At 36.2% G+C, this 22,089-nt stretch overlaps 1 protein-coding gene across 1 annotated transcript in view; it reads right to left on the bottom strand.

Moving 5' to 3' along the window:
* Positions 1–22,089, bottom strand: part of LOC129361321 (potassium voltage-gated channel subfamily H member 7-like) — a 40,059-nt gene that overhangs the window by 5,682 nt on the left and 12,288 nt on the right. Inside the window, exons 3-13 of the mRNA XM_055032097.1 lie at positions 19,426–19,581; positions 14,936–15,376; positions 12,882–13,093; positions 11,034–11,459; positions 9,265–9,664; positions 8,860–9,059; positions 7,680–7,932; positions 4,573–4,778; positions 3,936–4,023; positions 3,653–3,814; positions 1,621–1,777 (exon numbers count right to left, since the gene is read on the bottom strand). Of these exons, the coding sequence (XP_054888072.1) occupies positions 1,621–1,777; positions 3,653–3,814; positions 3,936–4,023; positions 4,573–4,778; positions 7,680–7,932; positions 8,860–9,059; positions 9,265–9,664; positions 11,034–11,459; positions 12,882–13,093; positions 14,936–15,376; positions 19,426–19,581 (2,701 nt within the window). The remainder of the gene's footprint in view (positions 1–1,620; positions 1,778–3,652; positions 3,815–3,935; positions 4,024–4,572; positions 4,779–7,679; positions 7,933–8,859; positions 9,060–9,264; positions 9,665–11,033; positions 11,460–12,881; positions 13,094–14,935; positions 15,377–19,425; positions 19,582–22,089) is intronic.

Below are 22,089 nucleotides of genomic sequence, written 5' to 3'. Positions count from 1 at the left end.
GGCCAGGTTTCAAAGCAGCTAAATGCAAAAGAGGCTCATTGGATTGCACTGCTAGCTCATGCGAAAAAGGCATTAATGTGTATTATTTAGTTGAAGTAGCTTTTTGTATGTCGTTAACAGTTTGTATTTAGGGTCCATGTCCAAGTTTTGTTAGAGATATGAATCATCTTGTTTAGTTACCCCTTGTCAGATTTATTTGTGCCATTAGATTGTGGTCAGGTTGGTAAGTTCAGTTTTGTCTGAGTTCAATTTTGTTCATTTGGCATCTTTCAGAGTGATTTGTTTGCATAAATATAATATCAGAGTTAAATAACAGAAGCTATGCAGCTCAACTTTCAAGCCGTTGTGGCTGTTTTTTTTTCATAATTTTTTTCTCTGCTATCTCAAATCTAATTTAAGATCACATGTGAGAATTGTGTTTGTAATTTCAGTGTTGTTACCTTATGAAGCAAACATTTACGAAAAATTTATTTTTGGTTTTTCTTTAGTAGCACAAATTTGTTATGTCAGTCTGAAATTTAGGGCATTTTTGGAACTGTCCTCCAGCTTATGCATTGTCATACACAAGGTTAAAAAAACGTTAATGGGTACTTATTATGATGCTTCCTTCAATTTTGTATTGCCCATAAATCTACTCAAAACATATCAATTACATCTTTTACAAGACATCATTCTCAGATAAGATTTCACTTCCTCGGTTCAGAATGAGCTGTTATAGGCTGTCTTGTCACTTTATGCAAATAAGCTGTTGCTGGCCACACCACCCAAATCAATGCTTATGCTCACACTTTAAGCATGTGAACATAGCTGCAAACAGATGCACAACAGTCATAGATCTTTGACCCTGAGTCAGACCCAGAAGCAGAAAAAGTGGATCCAGCAAGGATGCTGTAAGCGGTATCTGAATGACTTTTTTTTTTGACTGTTTCTAGAAGCAGCAGCGACCCAAATGTAAGTACAAAACATACACAACTTTAATTTATGTCACAAGAATTCAGACAATCCACTTATTTGGAGTCAAATAATGGCCTCACCACAGCTTATATGCTATAATGTTCTTAAAAATTCATCACCATAGGTCCTATGTGTGAAGTTTATGTGTAATCTGTAAAGCTAAATGAGCAATAATAAGTTTTTCTAACCCTGACCTAAACCATTAATCATTGGGAAATCTCTAGACATTAGCATCAGCACAAGCTGACCTGTTTTCGAGAGGGTACACTTGTAACTTGTTTAGTTTTTATTTACATAAAACTTTAGCATCTAACTTTGTAAATTTTGCATGCACTTCAACAACTTTTAGCTATGTTAGGTTTGTTCTTATTTTTTCCAAGTTAGATTAATTCTCACTCTTTGCTATTATGTCTCACCACATATAAATATAGATATACTGAGATTTCTGTCCTATATCTGTCCAAACAAAGAGAACAGCTGCAACCTCCACTTCATTACTGAATAGAAACAAAATCCACACAGACTTCTACCTATATCTTTGTTTAAAAAACAACAACAAATAAAAAAACACATTATGTTTGTATGACCAAATGAAGTTTCCACTCCAGTTAATTTATAGAGTATGGCAGAAATGACCTTCATTTTGCTGACTCTCAAAATTTGTACCTGTTTAAGTGCTCCTGAAGCTGACCTAAGCGTTGTTCCACCTCGCCGTATGTGATTTCGCTGGCAGAATTATCTTCCTCTCTCAGGTCCTGGATCTGTGCTGACTCATCCAGGTAGTCCTCAGGCTTCTTACAGGCCCATTTATCACAGCGCAGATCTGGACAACCACACCAACACATGTGCTTTACATTTTTCATATGTGGCTCAGAACAACGTTCTCACCACACAAAAAGAAAACCAAAATAGAACGTAATTAATCTTTGCTCCAGAGCCGTGTGTAGGTTTGTCCTTGTAATCTATCAAGCTTTTGTTGCAGGTGGACTGCAACAAATGTTTGCCCTGTTGTTATCTCTGCTGGGCACACGGCAGTTTCCTGCCGGCTGTTCTGTGATATGTGCTGTACCCCCTTTTGTGGGTTTAAACAACGTCCAGGCTAGTTCAACAATTATATCTGAAAGAGTGTTCTTTGCAGGTGGGTTTGTCAAAGCATGAGCGGGTCAGATTAAATACAGACCAGTCTTCAGATTTTTTTCACTCAGATCTCCCACTGCCTTCAAAGGAGAGAATAACTTTTTCTGAGAAGGAACCTCAGGAAGACTGGACTCGGTTGTCTTTAGGGTCCATAGTTTAGATTATGATACATACTTTTTTGCAGGGGTGTAATAATAAACACATTTCTACCTAATATTTTCAGTTCAACCCTTTCAAATGATCTAATTTGTCAACTCAACAAAAACGTCCTTGATTTAAACCTGAACATAAGCAGAATGTTTGTTTAATGCATCCATCACTCTGCTTTGGAAAATGTTACCAAATAGTATCAAAGCATAACAAAACAGAAACATTGCCTACTAAGAGTTAGAGTCAACTATTTGTGAGAATTAAGCTTACTGTTTTCTGTTTTCATTCTGGTTTCTTGTGTGTGTTCAGGATAAATTCACCAATTAACTTTAGCTGACAAACCCACCTGACAGCCTGTTGACTGTAGGCCACAAAGAATTAAGGCAGTTTTGAAGGCAAACGTGTCTCTTTTCTGGAAGTAGCAACCTGGACCACATAACGTGGAGGAATCAATTTACAGTCCTGTGCAAAGTTTTAAATAATTTTGAATTTCTTTACACATCGCTTCCAAAAAGCAATAACTTATTGTAACCTTTCATGATCTTTTTAGTCGATAGTACTGCAATCTTTCTGAAGGTCCTTTAAATGTTTTGTTCTTCTACTCATTCATCAATGATTTTCAACTTTGTACCAGTCGATTGTTAGAGAATTATTCTCTTGTGTGTGTTAATCCACCTAATTCTGACTGATGAACCAGTCACTCGTAAAAAAAGCTCTTTTTAATCCAAATAGATGAACCAGCATTGTGTCCAAGCATTACAGACAGCTTTGCAAAGGACCATTTTAATTTGAATTCAATTTTTTGATATCTGATGAGCTGATTGTCAAATCTTTTAGTTAAATTTATGAACCCTACTAAACAGAATTTGACAATTTTATTCTAACATAATAAATGATTTCCAAATAGGTATTAGCATCATGTGAAGGAGGATTCCTCTCTCAAGTCCTGTTTCAGATCTTTGTTAGAGTTTCCCCTCTCTGCTAATTAAGACTTTTCACTGCTGATAGTTTTTTCAAGCCTGGTACTTCTTCCTTTGTGTCCTCCATTTGCCCGGCTTCTTCAATTTTTAAGCACATTCTGCACAATCAGCTGTCATGTTCTGATGCAAAAGCCAGATAAGCAATTAGTGGCTCCAAAGAAAAGCTTTGGGAACCTTCAGAAAACGTAGGGAACAAACGATCAATACAATTGTAAAAGATCACAAGAAAGTCTGACTTCCTGGAGAAAAAAAAAATTTAATTAATTAATGCCAAGACATTTGTCAAAAAAATTGGGAGGGCAAAGTAATTTTTTAAAGTCACACACCACATTCATCTTTAAGGTTATATCTACTTCGAACCCAGTAAATTCTCATAAATAGCTTGCAGACAAAATTATTTCTGCACTACAGTTATAAATAGGTTATCCTACCTTCTATAGAGGGTCTTCTGTCTAAGCCGTCTCTCACAATAAGGTCAGAGTCCAGGACTGGAACACTGAGTGAGGAAGAACCCAGGGCCACTGAGCCCCTTTTCAGGCAGGAGGTAGAGCCTCTCTCTTTTTGAATATCCTTATCTGCTTCGTTGTTTTCCTCTGGGGGAAATTAATCAAGAAATCAGTGGGGAAAACAACAGGGTATGTTCCACATAGATCACAGATTCTTAAAAAGAGCACATTCTAATAGCTGTGCATGCCTTTGCAAGTCTTTACTAACCTGTAGGTATATCTGGGGTGAACGAGATTCTTCTTTTCATGCTTCTATTATCATCAGCATCTGGATCACCCTCTTGGACACCAACAGACTAAAAAGAGTAGATAGAATTAACTAAAATAAATGGTCAATATTTTTAATAATTCACAAGTTGTGCAAAAAATATTAGAAACAAATGTTCAGTAGTTAAAAACATAAAACACCATTCTGTTCAGAAATTTAAGTATGCTCATAACTGGATAAATGTCATACATATTTTAATTGCTTTTAAGCATTTGTTTTAGAGGGTCAGACTGAAGATAAAACACAACTTTTTTGATTTACAAAAAAAAAAACAAAAAAACAAAACTGAGTTGTATTATAGAGGAATTGTGCGGTTTGATTTTAGAAAGCTGAAGAAAAAAATAACAATGTCTTTTCATAGCTGTCAAAACGCTGGATAAAGTTCAATTTCAGCATCAATTTTAGAACTCATTTCAGTAATTTGTTGCAGTCTGTTGTGTAGTTCCACAGGAAAAGAAGAAGGGCTCAAATGTAAAACTAACGGTCCCAAAAATAATGCAACAGATACACTTAAGGAGCATACACAAACGTATGAGTGAATCTGTGCATTTTCTTAAACGGCTTTAAGCATTTCAACCTTTGCTGGATCGTCTCTGAGGTTGAAGGTAAGCTCCAGGTTGTTGAAGAAATAGTCCGAGAATTCTGGGTACATATCCAGCACCTCCAGCAGGTCTTCTCTCTGAATGGTACTCAGGTCGCAATAACATAGAGCACGCACATCTGCATTGGACTTCCCAGGTGTGGTGTAAAGATGGATCATTTCTCCAAATATATCATTTTTTCCTGTTAAGGGTACACAAGAGATAAAATTAGCAAAAGGAGAAATACCTCTTCTTTACCAATGTGCTTACACAGAAGAATTTGTGTTGGATTTCCAGTGGGACATCTAACTGTTTGTTGTTTATCTCCAAAGGGCAGAGGAGGTGCTTCTTTTTTGTGGTTAATGAAAATCAAACTGGGTCTCCTCTCTCTGAAGATGCTCTCCCAAGGCCTGGGCATCAGCTGCCTTTCTATCTTTGATCCATTATTCATCCTGAGGAATAAGCACTGACACAAAGCAACTTTGATGTGCGGTAAAAGAGAGGGCTTCTGTTGATTGACACACATTTCTTATTGTGCACTTCAAAGGAAATATTTGAGTTGGACACCAACAAAGCCAGTTCTTCAGCAAACTCTCATAATATCGTGGAATCTGCTGTACAATAGGCTTATTTTTCAATAGGTGGTACAGAAACATCCCTTCTACTTAAATAGATACCCACTTCTGCAAAGGACAAGAGATCTAGTCTAAAGGCCATCATGAAAAATCCCTTTGTTGCAGTGTGGGGTTCACTAAATGCCAACTGTGTAAGCAGGGGTTCAGGAAAAAGAGATACGATACGCTGGCTGCCAGTGCTCCGTTCACAGCACGCACCAGACACCTTTCTACTGCAGAGGCAAACCGCACACAGAGTGATACATTTCTCGCCAACAAGCAGCTCTCAACACAAGGATTAGGTAATCGTTAGTGCAGCAGACTAATTTCACACCAATGCAGCCAGCTTTACAGCATCATTAGGGGAGAAAAAAGTGTCTGAGCACTATGAGCGTATCCAGTATAAGGTATAAAGACTTAATGAGGATAGAGGAAAAAAACCCCCATAGCATTCCATGTCTCCAAATTAGAGGAAAAAAATCACTACTGACCACAGTATATAGTGCCTCATCAGAGCTTTTTTCATATTTTCATGTAATAACCCCTTGTCTCAGAGCATTGTTCACACAAGTCATCTGAAAATGGAAAGCTTTTGTCACAACTGCAGACCAAGACAGAGAAAGCATTATTCAGAAAAACAGCTAAGAGGCCCATGGTAACTTTGAAGAATCTGCATAGAACCACAGGTCAGTTGGGGAAATGTGCAACTATTAGTTCTCTCAAGGGGCTGAATACAATTAATGTACTTTTCTAACAATCATTTGTAAATATTTTTTTGAAAACCAGATATCATCTTTTTTCACTAAACAGTTAGGTACCTTCTTTTGATCTGTTCCATTAAATCACCATGTAATACTTTGTGGTTGTAGCATAAAAAAACCAAAAAACAACAACAACAAAACAATAAAAAGATCTGTTTATATTTACACTTGGTTAAAAACATCATCTTTTTGTATTAATGCTGTTTGTAATAGAACAATATTTATTAGAATATTTACAGCAATCAAGACAATTGTTTCCATGCCAACTTGTAGTTGCCAAATAACAGTTTTAAGCATAAAGACATTTGGGGATACAGTGAAAACGTTAAAGAACACATCTGAATATCATTATTTTTTTTACAAATCAGAATTCTGCATAGATATCCAGAATTTCTCTTCCTACTAAACAGTTGGGAAGAGAACAGCTCAGGAGGTAAATGTGTTAACCTCCGAAGCCACCAAGCTGCAATCCCCTAGCAAACCTGGCTTTGTGTTATCAGTCGGCTTCACGTGTTGCTGCTGCATGTGAGCTGTCTACCCTGTTGTGGTTTTCCTGCTTTTCCTGCAGCTGTCATAATATCAGCAAAGAAGCCGATGACAGTGTGGTGGCTCTCCCTTGCAGAGCCATCAAAGAGAGAAGTGTAATGCTACTTTTTGCAGCCTAAATGAGACAAAGCTGTTGTACCATGCAACATAAATATATAATGTTAGTGTGATGCACAATATTATAAATTATTTCCAGCCAGGAAACAATTTATTAGATTCAAGCCCAGTGACAATGATGTGAATGCTAGCACAGATTGCAAAGTCACTGACGTGAACTTGATACAGTCTTGGCTTAATGTGTGGGAGTTGTGTTGGAAAGTGAGTCCACAGAAATCTGTATTCCCTAAAATGGAGAATCTCCTAATAATTTTCCTGATATCCTAATGTAAGTGGTTAATCCTTCAAAAAAATATATATATTTACCATCTCTACCATTTCTCCATTGTCTGTATCATGTGTGCTACAAGTGGTTTTAGTGTCTTTATAGTTACTCTTTTGTGTTATTTATTCAATGAAATACTTCTAGCTTTTTGTTATTACAAAAAATACTGTTATTCTGATTGTGTTTCCCATTTTTGATAGGTGTTATTGGGCAGTTACAGTTTATTAGATTAGAATGGAATATATTTTATTTATCCCTAAGGAGATCAATAGTTTAATTTCCATGAGCATTCATGGGAAAACAGCTTTTGCATGTAAAATTGAAACTTACAAATTCCATGTTCGAACAAATAAAGTTTCTGTTTGGAGGTTTCACTGTGTTTTCTGATACAGAAGGTAATATTGACATTTTGCAGATAATCACTTATTGCAAATGAGTCGAGGATTTAATGTTTAATAGAGACTGTCAATGCATTAATAAATAATTCAACTCTCTAGCAAAAGGTCAGACAAACACAATCTTTATGCAACTCAGTTTACACTGTCCACAGCATTGCAGTCCATCCATCCATCCATCCATCCATCCATCCATCCATCCATCCATCCATCCATCCATCCATCCATCCATCCATCCATCCATCCATCCATCCATCCATCCATCCATCATCCATCCATCCATCCATCCATCCATCCATCCATCCATCCATCCATCCATCCATCCATCCATCCATCCAGTCAAAAAGAGCTATAATGGATTTTGCAAAACTGCAGTAAAAATAGTCAATTAAAATGTATATTTACCTAGAATTGCTACCACAATGTCATCCTTTAGTATCTCAATTGAGCCACGGGACAGAAAGTAGAGAGCTGTTAGAACATCGCCGCTGTGCACCAGAGTGTCTCCAGGAGGAGCATGAGTGGTTCTGAAGCGCATGGCCAAGGCCCTCAAGCACCCTTTGGTTGCCCCTTGAAAAGCTTTACAGTTCTCTAGAAGATTTTTGTTAAGGTGGAGGCAAATATCTGCCTGCAGGCATTCAGGAAAACCTTTCAACACCTGTGACACACAAACAACTCTGTCAGAAAAATGCTCAAAAATATTTTATATTTCATACAGGAATGTTTTAAAAAGACTATAGCCCACAAAGTGGAAGCTGTCCTGAGTTACAAGATACATAACTTAACTGCACTTTCGCTAAGGAAGGAAATGGTATTGATATTTGAAGATAGTACAATACATCAGGAAAAAAAACAACTGAGAAAGAATCCAACAGTAAATGCAAATCATAACTTATTTTGTGAAACCAAGAAAATCCCATCATTTTGCAAACTGTATTAAAATAATAAATAGCTCCTCAGAAACCATAGCTGTTGTAGTTTTTAATTTCTTTGGCTTGTGCAGTTTAAATACTTTGTAAGCAGCCAAAAGCACTGATGTGTCTATATTTGCTCCTTTCATTGTGTCATGTTGCTCACTAATTCTATTATCTTTGGAATTAGATGATAATTCCATTATCTATGGAATTAGTGAGCAAAATGATTATCATTTTATTTTACCAATCCAGTTCAAACAATTTTAATAATAGGTTTTCAACTTGAAATATAAAACAATATATTTCAATATATCACAATGTAGATGGACAAATACAAATTGGCAGTTTGAAAAAAAAAACATTTTATGGGGAAACGCACTTTGACGAATTTAAGGTAGCTTTGAAATATGATTGTCTTTTTTTTTAAGGAATATTCAAATAGATAATTGACAAAACAAATGGAGCAAATGGATGTACCTCCTGCTCTTACCAATGAAGTGATGACAGTCCAGATGTAGAGCAAAGGAAAGAAAGAAAGCTCTTTTTAGCATCCTAAACAATCATCAATGCAAGGATGGATAAATGCAAGTATTTCTTTTTATTTATTTATTTTTTGGTCGGTTAATTGGTCATTCTTTTTATTTATTTATTTATTTATTTATTTTATTTACCGTGTTCATGTCAATGCCATTGGTGTAGGTCCATGAGTGCTGGAAGTACTCTTCTAGCCGCTGCCTGAGAGGGTTTGGGATCTGGTGAAAGCGGATAAACTCCTTGACCCGTAACATTTGAGCATGGTAGCGGGCTGTCCCAGAGTACAGTCTCTGGATGATGGCAGAGACGTTTCCAAAAATACTGGCATACATGAGGGCTGAAATAAAAACACTGATCAAAAAAGGCACTGAAACGAAGATCATAATGTAAACAATATTTATAAGAATATTGTACATTCTTATAAATATACAATATTTATAAGAATAGAAATATCAAGGATTAATCAAGGATTATGCCTAATAAAATTAAGAGGGTTAAATGTAAATGAGAAAAGACAAAGATGGATAAGCAGCAATACTTACAACCAATTAACATGACACATATGGAAAAGATCTTCTCTGAGTTGGTATTGGGGGAAACATTCCCAAAGCCCACACTTGTGAGACTGCTGAAAGTGAAGTAAAGGGCGGTGACATACTTGTCCTTGATGGAGGGACCAGAGTTAGGATCGCTGTAGTTGTATCTCTTCCCTATGGACAATGCCAAATTGTCGAGCCAGCCAATCTTGTGCTCTAGGTAGGGCTTCTCCACATTGCCGATAGCATACCATATACAGGCCAGCCAGTGGGCAATTAGGGCAAAGATACACATGAGCAACATCAGAACAGCAGCGCCGTACTCAGAGTAACGGTCCAGCTTTCTTGCGACACGCACCAATCGTAGGAGCCTCGCTGTCTTTAGCAGGCCAATGAGAGTGGTTGTCTGCAGAAAATCCACATGAAGAAAGATTGTCAGCACTTACATGAGAGTAATCTGTATGTTAGCATTGTCAATTCAAATTACTGTCAGTCTGCACTTTTCTGTAAATTACGTCATCTTATACGTAGACAAAGAATGAAATGCATAATGACAGTATAAAGTGTCATGGTTGAGTGATGCTTAATTTGATTAAAGTTAGGGTCAGTACACCCTCAGATGTGGTGACGTGGATAAAGAGCCATAATACTGAAATATCCAGCATCATAAGAACCCAGGAACAAAACAAACATGTCAGCGGCACTTCTGAACACTACATGGATAGTGTGATACTGTATTGAACTGAGCTGCTGATCAGAGGTAATTAAATGATCTATATATATATATATATATATATATATATATATATATATATATATATATATATATATATATAATGCAGAGGTTTCTATGAAACCTCTGCATTTCTTACTATATCAGCCTTTTGGTAGGAAACTTGAATCTCACATTTTACACATCGTACCCTAAAATTGATGTTTGCCATAAGTATTTGTAGGCTACAGCTGTCTTATTAAGCTTCTAAATTAAATGAGTCTCATAAAAGCCATCTGCCTTCTTTGTGTCCCCTTTGTGAGTGAGAATGAAGCCGAGTTGAATTTCTCATGATCAGTCTAAAATGTATAAACACTAAAGCTGAGAAGCTATAAATAGAAGCTGTGAACTGAGATGCCATCATAATGTGTCAATTACAGTGAGAATTTGCTGAAGCCAGACATTTTTTTTCTTTTTGTGACAGGAAAAAGCCCCCCAAAAAACTAGAAACCCATTTCCTTTTTGATTTGTTGTGATCCAATGAAATGACTCAGCACTAGCATCAGCAGTGATAGAAAAGATGATTATTGTCTATAATCAGGAGCTTTTCTGGTGTAATGGAGTGGCCACAAAGCACGATAAAGCCCTGAAGTGGATCCAGAGCCTTAGGGGAAATCTCCTGCCAGACAAACAAGCCGACAGAGCTGGCAGCCAGCCTGCCAATGACCATCTAACATGGGCAGCTGTGTACATAACTCTTCTGGTCGGGTCCTCAGATAAATGCACCATTGATTGCGATTCGGTAAGCCATTAATCCATGTAAATGGATACCAGAATGAGGGCCATTCAGAAAAAAAGGAGACATAGAGAAATACACTAAGGAAGAAAAACATCAAATTTGAAGTAATCCTTCCATATCCCAAAGAAAAATTCCAGCTTTAAGGAGCTCCCCTTGGGAACTAGTCCAGATAACAGAGCAAACATCCCATGGATGATGTGAGAAAAGCTCAAAGGCATTTTAAATGGGTACAAAAATACACACTACACATTAAAAACAACAGACCTCATCCGATCCTGAGCCAAAGATCAGAAGATCAAAGGGGATCGCTGCAACCATATCGATGAGGAACCAGCCTTTGAAGTAGTGGATCGCTATTTTAGCTGGATGGCTAACCACTTCCTCGTTGTGGTTAACATAGGTGGTCCTGAAGTTTATGAGTATGTCAATAATGAACATGATGTCCACCATCAAATCCACTACATTGAGAGGGCTGCAGGAGTAGCCACATTCACGTCTCCTCTGCTCCTCCTGGTCATTGAGCAGGAAAGCAGCAGAGTAAGGAGTGAGGATTGCTGTGTAGATGACCAGCAACAGGATCAGCCAGTCCCATACTGCTTTAAAGGGGCTATAGTGGAGGATGGTGAACTTATCAATGCGAGGCGCCTGCAGTTTGTATTCTGGAAGTACATCGGCTCCAAGAGAAAGGACCTGGAGAAGTGGAAAGAGAGACAGTTTAACATGACTCCTCTCACTACTATTGAACTAAAGAATTATAGAATTTACATTCTAGTAAAATTCTGACAGGTTGATTGTTTCTGACAGCTTAGTCAAGATTTCTTTGTGAATTAAATCAAATTTACAAAGTAATTTTAACAGTTCTGGGACCTAAAGGATAGCAATAAATCAACTGGTTCACTGGTCACATGATTAACTGAGGAAAAAAAGAAATATTGTCAGGCAGTCTCTTTAATGAGCAAAACGTGATTGATTTTTTTAAAGATGGATGAACTCTGGGTTGATTGTAGTTTGTCATAGGTGCTCAGGGGAACGAGTTGTTCTCTGGTTTCCTTTTAGTTTATTTTCAAATGTTAGACAAAGATAGGATTCTCTAAAAGCAGAAAATAGCATATCAGCAATAATGGGACCCTGGATGTCTTTCTTTGGTCTGTTCTTCTCAGCAGATACACATGAATTATAAATTTAGCCATGCTGCCCATCATTAAGCAGTGCCTCAAAACCTCACATCAAAGTGTAAGAAAGTATTTAACCAAGATGGGTGCATGTATGTTGAAAGAAGTTTAAACATAGAATTTCTAAGCATGTCACTACAAAATTGTGCAATGTCAAATCTGTCATTATACATTAAAGCATGCGTGCCAATATTTGTCTGGCTGGGTGGAATTTCACCAAGTATCCACCCAGACGTTCAGTACCCACAATGGTTAAAATGTTAAAGCTTATGAAGAGTGATGCGATCATTGTGGGGGTAAAAAAAAGGAAAGAAGAGAGCAAAGAAAATGTGTGTAGTTACTATTATCATGTGTTGCAATTACTTGTTTGCAGTAACAAACTGCATTTTTTTTCAAAATGTCTGTTTAAAGTTCAGCTTATGAATCAGTCACTAGACTAAATAATCCCCCACTTGTGTCATGTTATAATTGCCCATCATAATTTACTCATGTTCTTGCTTCAGCTGACAGAACCACACACACTTTGTATGTAGTTAAATATCCTTATGGCTATGTGAGCAGATTTGAGATATAAAAAATCTGTGAATGTTTAACAAGTGAAACAATTTAATATTTTATGTCTTTATTATCTTATTTTTGTTTCAGGGACCTAAGAGCAGGTCCCTGAAATTTCACAGGAAGTATTCATAGTATTCCATTACAACAGACCCTTTTAATACTTCTCAGACACAATACAAAAATTAAGTTCTACCCAGAATACAGATTGAGAATAAGGTATAAGATTTCCCAAATCAAGACTGCAAAAACAGAAAGGGGTCATTTTGTTCTTGCAGCTCTTAGAGTGAGAACCGATCTGTCTATTCTTATGGAGCACTTATCAGCTTTGAGAATAATGGGCTGGAGTTCAGCCTGTCCTTGAAGATAAAATCTTTAATCTCACCTGTGTAACTTTTTCTGTGACGTTGTGAGTTCTGTCTTTGACTTTTGGTGCTATGATGGCTTTCTCAGAGGTTGGAGGAGAATGGGCTTTCTTATCGGTGCCCTCTGTGAAGTTAAGCGCAATCAGGGGGATCTTGTTGATGGTGCTGTACTTGTTGATGTTTGAATCAGAGGTGGAGCCGAGCAGACTGGACTTCACATGGTTGAACGGGCCTGGTGATTCAGGGAAGAGAGCACTTGTCTTAGTGGCAAATTCATCATCTTTAGGAAAAATCTAATTTTATTTAATAAAATCATTCAAAAAACCTAATGAATAATCCAACAATTAGAAACTACTAGTTTTCCAAGTTCATCTTTTTAACAGAGCATAACGAAATCTTTGTGGACATTAAAATCATACTACTAATCTAAAATGATCTCCTTTCTAATGTGGACTAATTTATAATTGAAGAAACTTCAAATCACAAACATTTTCCTCCATATTTTTTGTATTAAGTTGTCATATCAGAGATTGAAGTTTGCTTATACTAATGATATATATATATATATATATATATATATATATATATATATATATATATATATATATATATATATATATATATATATATATATATATATATATATATATATATATAACATTAATTAATTATTTTAAATATTCCCTTAAAGATGCCACTTTCAGAAGAAAAGTTAATCAGGTGGAGCACACCCTCTTACTTTATGTCCCACTTAGTTTCATAAGAAAATCTACTACAAGAAAAATAATACACCTCCCACGAGATGAACATTTAGCAATTGTTCTCCAGCAGCTCTTTTTGAGTTTCCACACTTTTGCAAATTTGAACACTTTCTGTGTTAGTTTTAACACTTATCGTAGCTAAAACATAATAATGGAAATAAGGTATGTGTTTTCACAAAAAGGGTACTTGTAGCTGATTAGACTTTAATGCAACCATCTTAAAAGCAAAATCTCAAGGATTGAGGAAAAATGTTGACACAAACACAGTCCAGCAGGAGTTTCAGAAGTTCTCAACCAAACATTTAAGTATTCTGATCAGTCCAGACCTTCATTTTTAGTGCTTTCAAAAATGTTTCTATAATAATAATTAGCTTATGTTCACAACTGAGTTATTCGAAACAGAGTGTTTCTGATTCTTAAAATATGCATTGGTGTAAAGACAAAAAAATCAGCTCCTGTTTGCCTTTTTTTCTCAAACTCCTTTCTTCAGTTTCCACATTGTGTTTGTTTCAAGACATCAAGATATCACATGTGCCTTTGGTGCACATTGGTAAACGTATCTGCAGGAAATGCAGTTTTAATTTAAATTCAATCAGTGTAATCTTTTTACAGAGCTGTTGATGTACTTTCCCTTTTTAAGAGAAGATTTTGTAGAGCAAAAACTTAAGTTTGGTGAAAGGCCAATATAAACAAATCAAAAGTAAAATCATACGTGAAGTAGCAGCAGGAAGAAAAAATGCATAAAGCCGCTGACAAACTCAAACACTAAAAAAACACAAAAGAACAAGCAAAGGTACATTGGAAAACAAAACAAAACAAAAAAAAACCATAAATCCATTATGTAAAACGTAACTTTGATTATATTTCAGACTTATATTCCAACGTTAATTTTTGTTTTGCTGGCGGGACAATGTTTTGTTTTTCTATTCCATGGCCACCCACAAGGATCTAACCCAAACTACTAAGTTTTGCTTTATAAATTTAAACAAGAATTTGGGCTGACTGAATCTAACAAATTATTGTAATGCTAAATCCAACCCAACAACCTAACTGCTAATACATATAGTTGAATGACTATCTTTCATGTTCATATATTTTACATTAACTTGACTTCCATTAGCCAGGTGCCAATTATCTTTATTATTTGACTGCTTTTAAGTTAAAATTTTAATGAGTCGATAACTTCTTTGCAAAAACTCTCCAAGCCAGTTCATTTATTTGATTTAGTTTGAATTTCTAAACAGGTTATACAATCTTTCCACTTCGGATACCTCACAGCTTGAGTTACTTATGTCTCTAATTAGAAATCGTACCTTCACTTGTATGTCGGTCCCTAAATACACTTTTTGAATTGGAGCTATAGCCCTCAATTTCATGGATGGATGAGGCTCTCCTCATGCTCCCGGTGCTGCCTCTGGGGAAGGTGTTTGATAGGGAGGTGGAGGACTGGTGAGGCTCTGTCTGGTACAGCTTGTCCCACGGGACTTTGAGGGATGAGTGATCAAGTGGTTCAGGGCCGACGCTAGCCTGGGAAGAGTGGTGGCTAGAACTTATGAGGGCACGTGTGTCATTGGCCTCAGTAGGACTGCAAATGCTCTTTGTGGGTGAAGGAAAGCTCTCCAAGGCCACCGAGACCGCATCTTCTTTGGGAGAATCTACCATCACGGCGTCTGGGTCCTCTTGAGGAAGAGATTGCTTGTTGGTATTCATCAGGCTCAAGGCGACCTGACGGAAGCGAAAGAATCTGCTCCTTCCTATCAAATGAGAGAGAAAAAAAGTCAATATACTGATTATTTTTCTGCACTGAACTGACATTTAAAGTTCAATAGTATGTCCGCCCGACAAATGAAGTGTGTATGACTTCAACTTGAAATGCATTCACCACAAAAAAACATCCATTTAAAGCTACTGTCAACCCTCAAACAAAATGAATGTATATGTCACCAGAGTGAGGTTAGCTCAGACCAATTCCCTCAATGTTCAAAGAGCTTTAAGTTGTAAGTTAATAAATATATAAATGGGATAATATTGTCTACCCACTAATAGTGGATGCTCCCTATGACAAACCATTTTTGTTCTTACATTTTCAGCAGTTTATAATATGTATTCAATCACATATTGGACAGTTTACTTCATTAATATATTTTTACTAAAACTGGACTGGACTTGCATTGCCTTTTTTGTCACATTGAATCTTTAAAGTGCTTTTACATAGAGCCACACTCAACCAGCCAAACTCACAAACATGCAGACATTCATACCGCTGATCAGTAGGGCACTTGAGATTAAGTGCCTTGCCCAGGGGGACATGTGGCAGAAGGGAGTTCAAATCAAATACATATTTTTTTAATTGCAAGATGGCCTCTGCTCCCATTGAACCACAGCATTTTAGCATGGCCCAGTTCATGGAAGTGTTAGGACTACTAGCAAATAAATGTGGTATGTACAGCATCCTATAAAAATTGTTAGAATCTGAGATACTTATAATTAGAGCCATATTCACTCATCGGCCGCTTCATTAGAAAAACTTCTTTGATCACTTTCTAATCCAAATACTAAATCAGCAAAACTGAATGTTAAAACTGAATGGAGAAGAAAGAGGAGGCTGGTTGGAGTTTCTAAAACTTCTGATTCATTAGGATTTTTACAAACAACCATCTTCTTCATTTAGAGAGAATGGAGAAAAAGTCTAGTGGCAGCTATGTGAAGAAAAATGTCTTTTCAATGTATGAAGCCAAAGGGGAATGGGCAAAGTAGCTTCAGATATTAGAAAGGCAAACACAGATAAAGTAACCACTCCTTACAAAGAATTTGGAAAACAATCTCTGCCCAACACATTGAACCCTGGGACAGGCATGGATTCATCCTGCCTTGTATCTACACTTCATAGCCCGGTAGTGGTGGTGTCATGGTGTGTAGATATTTTCTGGCATAAGTTTAACCTTTAAATGCAAACTTGGCATTGTATCCTTTTCAAGGCCACTAATGCTACCAGTAGTCTTTATTTATTAGTAGTTTTACAGTAAGAAGAGTAGAGAAAAGAAGGGAGGACATACAGTAGTTGGCCAGGGGGAAGGAATTGAACATGCATAATTGAGGTCTGCAGCCTGCGTTTATGGTGCAACTGCTCTGCTACTGAGCCACTTGGTGTACCGACTTAGGATTTTTAGATATCACATACCTTACATGGTTGCTGACATAAAGCAACATGAAGAGGTTGCTTAGCAATCTGTTTATGTCCCTTCTTCATGACAGCTGTTTCCATCAGGATATTGCACTATGGCAGAAAACTAAAAGGAGCACGTTGAATGTAACCCATCTAGCAAGGTACATCTAATAAAGTGACTGTGGAAAGTGTCTACATCTCTACTTTATGAAAACTGATTATCATTAACTATGTTTTGAGCTTCAGGGGATTACAAAATCAAACACCAAATTGTTTTTAAAAAAATATGTTACATGAGAAACAAGAAAAAATGTTAAATGCAGAATGCTCGTTTGTGTCTAAGTCCTATAGGTAATATTTGCAATGAAACATTAACAGGAGCAATTAGGCAGGAACAACAATTTTGTGGTTGTTTTGCTCTTTCAGAAATATGAGCCCAAGACAATGTTAGAGACACATCTAACCGCAATTACAGTTTAATCTCTATCTCATAAAAGAGCGGTTCCAATATTGCCTTGCTGTAATGGGACTGCACATTAAAAGATGAGGTGCGGAGACCTCCAGTTTTCCAACTCCATTTACAGTGTTTGTCATAAAGTGGTTGGTGATAGCTAGAAGAAGCAAATTAGTTTACCATGAGTAATTTTAGATACTGAAGCTTGCATAGACTGATTCTCTGATATCAAGTTTTTCAACTTATAAAATAGTGTCAGAAAAGATATTTTCAGCAAGCAATTGATGCAGCAAGCACTGATACAATAATTTTTTTTTTATCAGTGTGTAAATATAAGTGGTACTGCAATACATATCTCTTTTGAACATAAAAAAACATTAAAAAGTAAATACAAACTTGAAATGCAAAAATTTGAATTGTATTTTAAGGTTTTCTGCAACTAAAATAATGTATTAAATTAATTGTTTTCATGTTTGATTTGATAACAATCAAAAGAAAGAAACTCAAAGTGTGCAAAAAATAGTTCACGCACAGGTTCAATGGGAAAGTCTCGAGCGCAGCCTGAAATCAACTTTAATTCCTTCCCGTTGCGTAAGAGAAATTCAAAGTCAAAGACAATGTTAAGGTCATATAGTAAGTGTCTGCGTGCGTCCATGTGTGTGGGTGTGTGTGTGTGTGTAGAGAAGACTCTTTCTCTCTGACTCCACTAATTTAAAGTCACATCGTATGTTCATCTGTCTCATGTACCCACAGGTTCTCTTCTTGAAACCTCATCACAAGCCATCAACTCTGATTAACAATGCTAGCATAAAACACAGGGGCATGGCTGCATGCAGAGGCATAAAATTCACATATGAACGTGGTACAACACAAGCTAAATAAAAGAGCCCTAGAGATAGAGAGAAGAATATTGCTGAACTGCATGTTTCATTGTTTTTGCACCATCTGATAAAAACCCAAAGAGAAAATACAAAGACACAAGCAGAGCATCTATCCCTGTGTTCACATGGGGCTTGTTACTGCAACTTTGTAAGCTACACTGTGCTAGCTGAATCATAAAATAAGCCAATGGTTCTCAAACTTTTCATCACAAATTCAAACACAGTAAGTACACACTAAACTGGCAGTACACACTAAACTGGCAGACTTTTTAAAACAATTCAGCACATAGTCAGTTTCTTGTATTATGCCATTAAAATAAAAGAACAAATCATTCTTATCAGGTAGCACTATTGGTTCAAAGGTGGAATAGTTATGTTTTCCAAATGTTAGTTTGAAAAATTAACAGAAAGACCTGCCTAAACTGAAATTTAAAGTGCGGGAGTTGCAGGTTTCTTACCAATCTTAATCAACAAATCTAACATGGCTGCCTGGAATTTAAAATGTAATGACAGGTGCAGTTTAAACAGGTTATTTGCATTTTTGAAAATGCATCATTATATATATTGTAATGCCTGCAATATTGTGAGATTATAACAGGAATCTCCAAACTTTAGAATCCAAGGACCCTTTTTAGTCCAAGAACAGTCCAAAAAATCAAGCGTTAATGAGCTTTAAACAAATTAAAACAGACAACTTTTGCAGACAAACATTGGCTACAATGACTACTTTTTCTTCTATAATATATAAATTTTTTTTTTCAAATGATAAAATGATAATGTAACATATATAGTCGTTTCTGACCTATTAAATGGAAAAAATAATCTAAAATATTATAGGTAGTGTTTTTATTTTTTGGGGGGAATTTCAATACAACTCTCCCATGAAGAAAGACCTGAAAAACTGCATTTGTTATTATGTCTATATATAAAAAATAAACAGTTTTTTCCTTGTCAATATAAGAAAAAAATCATTAAGTGCCATCATGAAAGGTCCAAATAATCCCTTGTGGCTCTGAAGATGCAAATGCACACCACAGGTATATTTTGTTTACCACAAGATGACCTTACTTGAAGTGGGGGTGCATTTCTTTTGGAAGAGATATGATCTCATGGAATATTCCAAGATTTATTTCAGAAAAAATAAAGCCCTGGCTGAAAATCTTGTTATGGAGCAACTAATTAGAACAAAGTGATAATAATGTTAAGCACACTCAGACCTAGTACAAGGCGATCAACGAATGGAAAGATGTGATACTATTTTTAGAAGTTCAGTAATAAACTCCTGGTATATCTGATACTCACTTTGATCTGACTTTGTAGGGGATGCAGGGCTTATGTTCTCGGTGGAGTGGTCACTTCCTTCATCCACAACATAGTCAAAATTTAAAATAAACATCATCACCACTCCTTCTTCATTCTTCACTGGGATTATGTGAGTAGTACACTGAAAGTCAGACCCTGAAAGAGAACAAAAATATCTGTGTCAAACAACTGAAATCACTAAGTTTAAAGGTCAGTTTAAGAACTGTTAGCTTTTCAACATGCACTATCCAACAACCATTACCTAAAACAATTTCCTTTAAGTCCAGTTTTCATTATGTAAGGATTGTGAAAAGGTTTGTCATTTACAACAAGAGTGACTGAGTTTAATGTTTTGTTTTCAAAGCCCATCGAAAAGGCACATTAAAAACTTGCTACACTTACCACTATGTTACACGAATTATTTTTAGCAAACAAGAAAGGTAGATAGAGACCTTACTTTTGAAAATGTAAGGTAAACCATTAAATCCTTGACCACATAATGGACATTCCCACCATGAATTCAAATGAGAATAAGATTAGTGTTTTTAGAAGCTATGTGGAAACAGCAGCATGTATCATGTTACAATGGCGAGAAAAGACACAATCCAAATGGAAAAGTCTGCAGATCTGTCTGTCTAGGTTGCTGTCTTCCTCATTTATAGAGAGGACACACATTATCAGTGTTCCCTGTAATCTCCTCGGGGCTCACAGACACCCTGCCAGCAGCATTCATTAGCAGCCGACTTGGTGTCTGACTAAATATAACGAGCTTGCTCTGCCTCAACATGCCAGAAATGCGTTGGAAGGGTTTCTGCATCTAAATGAATGGAAGTAGTGATGCATTGTCAATTTTGAAATACCCGAATATGATTTTAATGGAGTAGGGAAAAAAAAGACAAAGAAACTTAAATGAATTGTTATTGGAGGGCCGATTATATTTAACGTTTCAAGTGTATAGTGTGAGGTGAACTCATGGTAATAAATAGTGCAACATACAGCTGCATATATAGTGTGAGGATAATTAGACCAGCAGGTGTGGACTACATCTAGCCTCATGTTATGGTTGCCTCACTGTATTTCATGTTGAAGAGGAACATGGCTACCAGGGCAGGGCAGCTGTTTGTCCTTTACTAGAAAATCATCTTGTATGACAGAAAAGGCATTTTTCTGGGGCAAAATACAGGTAATATTTCTCTAAATAAATCTAATAAAATATAGAATAAAAAATGCTTTGATTATATATTGGTCTTTCAAACATTTATTTGATTCTAGCTGGTGGAGAAAATACTAGAAATCTATACACCACGGTTATTTGCTGAGAACAAGACCCTTAACGTTGCAATCGAAGAACTCAATGTGTTGACTCTGACTTCCAGGAAATCTATTTTTATATGAGCCTCTTCACTGTCAGGCACGTTTATTCTAAAGATCTGGTCAGTCTTCTAACTGCTCCTCACACAGAACAGGCTTAAATGGCAGCTTCAAAACAAAGTTTAGATTGATACATTTATAGAAATAGACTACAATACAAGTAGAATAGAAATAACCTTTATTGTCTCTCAGGGGGGAAATCCTGTATACAAGCAGCAAAGTGACAGAAAAGTCAAAGAGTTTACATACAGATAACATAAAAACATAAAAACCGAAAGAATAATAGGACACACAGAAAATAATAGACATATTAATACAGGTTTTACTCAGATCCTGTTTCCACTCAGTATCACATGCAGTGTTTCACAGTGTTTTCCAAAACTTTATCATATTTTGTCATTCATGGGCAAAAATTTCTGAGTATTTTTGGGAAGGGGTCCATTGTGAAATAAAAACACAAATTAGTGTATAATTGTCCATGTGAAGGAAAATGACAGGTTTGTTTCTTTTTGCAAAAAAAATAAAAAATACAAAAAGTATACCATGTATGTATATTAAGTAGTCTGTGTTTTTTAATTACTTTGTTGAGCCATCTGCTTTTGGAGAGCATCTGTAAGCAGTCATTTCTGGATCTTGTTAAAAATGATGATTTAGATTGTTGTCTGAATCATTTTAAAACCATTCCACTGTGACAATGGACTTATGTTTGAGGTTGTTCTGTGGGAAGATGAGCCTCCACCCCAGCATGTACCTCAACTCTGTCTAACGCACCTCTCCATGTTGAATAAAGCATACCTATAACATGGTGCTAATCTTGATTAATCTACTTATGTAGGCACTGGATTTTATTTAGGAGCTAAATATAAATGCACATCACACATTTTCAAATTTTACTTTGTGATTTTCTTTTGCTCTGTCATTTAATAAAATACTAATAAAATACATTGGAGTTGTTGGTTGTGGGGTGATAAAATTCACAAAAGGTTTAAGTGGTGTGAATACTTATGCAAACCACTGTAAATATTAACATCTAACAAGTGACAGGATATAACGGTAAGGCTTAAAAATGTTTTCTTTGTTAAAGATATGAGCTGTGAACACTAAACACTTTGCAAAAGTTTTCTAATGGTTTCAGCTCAGGTCTAGATTCTTAATTCTTAAAGAATTGGTGAAAAATTAGGGTTAATGACAGAGAAAAAAATATCAAAGTTTCATTTTTCTGCAGAAAAAAAAGAGACATTGTCAGTATCCTGTTTTGTCTTTGTCTTTGCAAGGAGAAAAAAATAACTGGAC

Source organism: Poeciliopsis prolifica, unplaced genomic scaffold, assembly GCF_027474105.1.
Source record: "Poeciliopsis prolifica strain line A6 unplaced genomic scaffold, Auburn_PproV2 SCAFFOLD007, whole genome shotgun sequence".
In the NCBI taxonomy this organism is placed as follows: domain Eukaryota; kingdom Metazoa; phylum Chordata; class Actinopteri; order Cyprinodontiformes; family Poeciliidae; genus Poeciliopsis; species Poeciliopsis prolifica.
The sequence above is the reverse complement of the archived record's forward strand: the minus strand, read 5'-3'. Positions and strand labels throughout refer to the sequence as shown.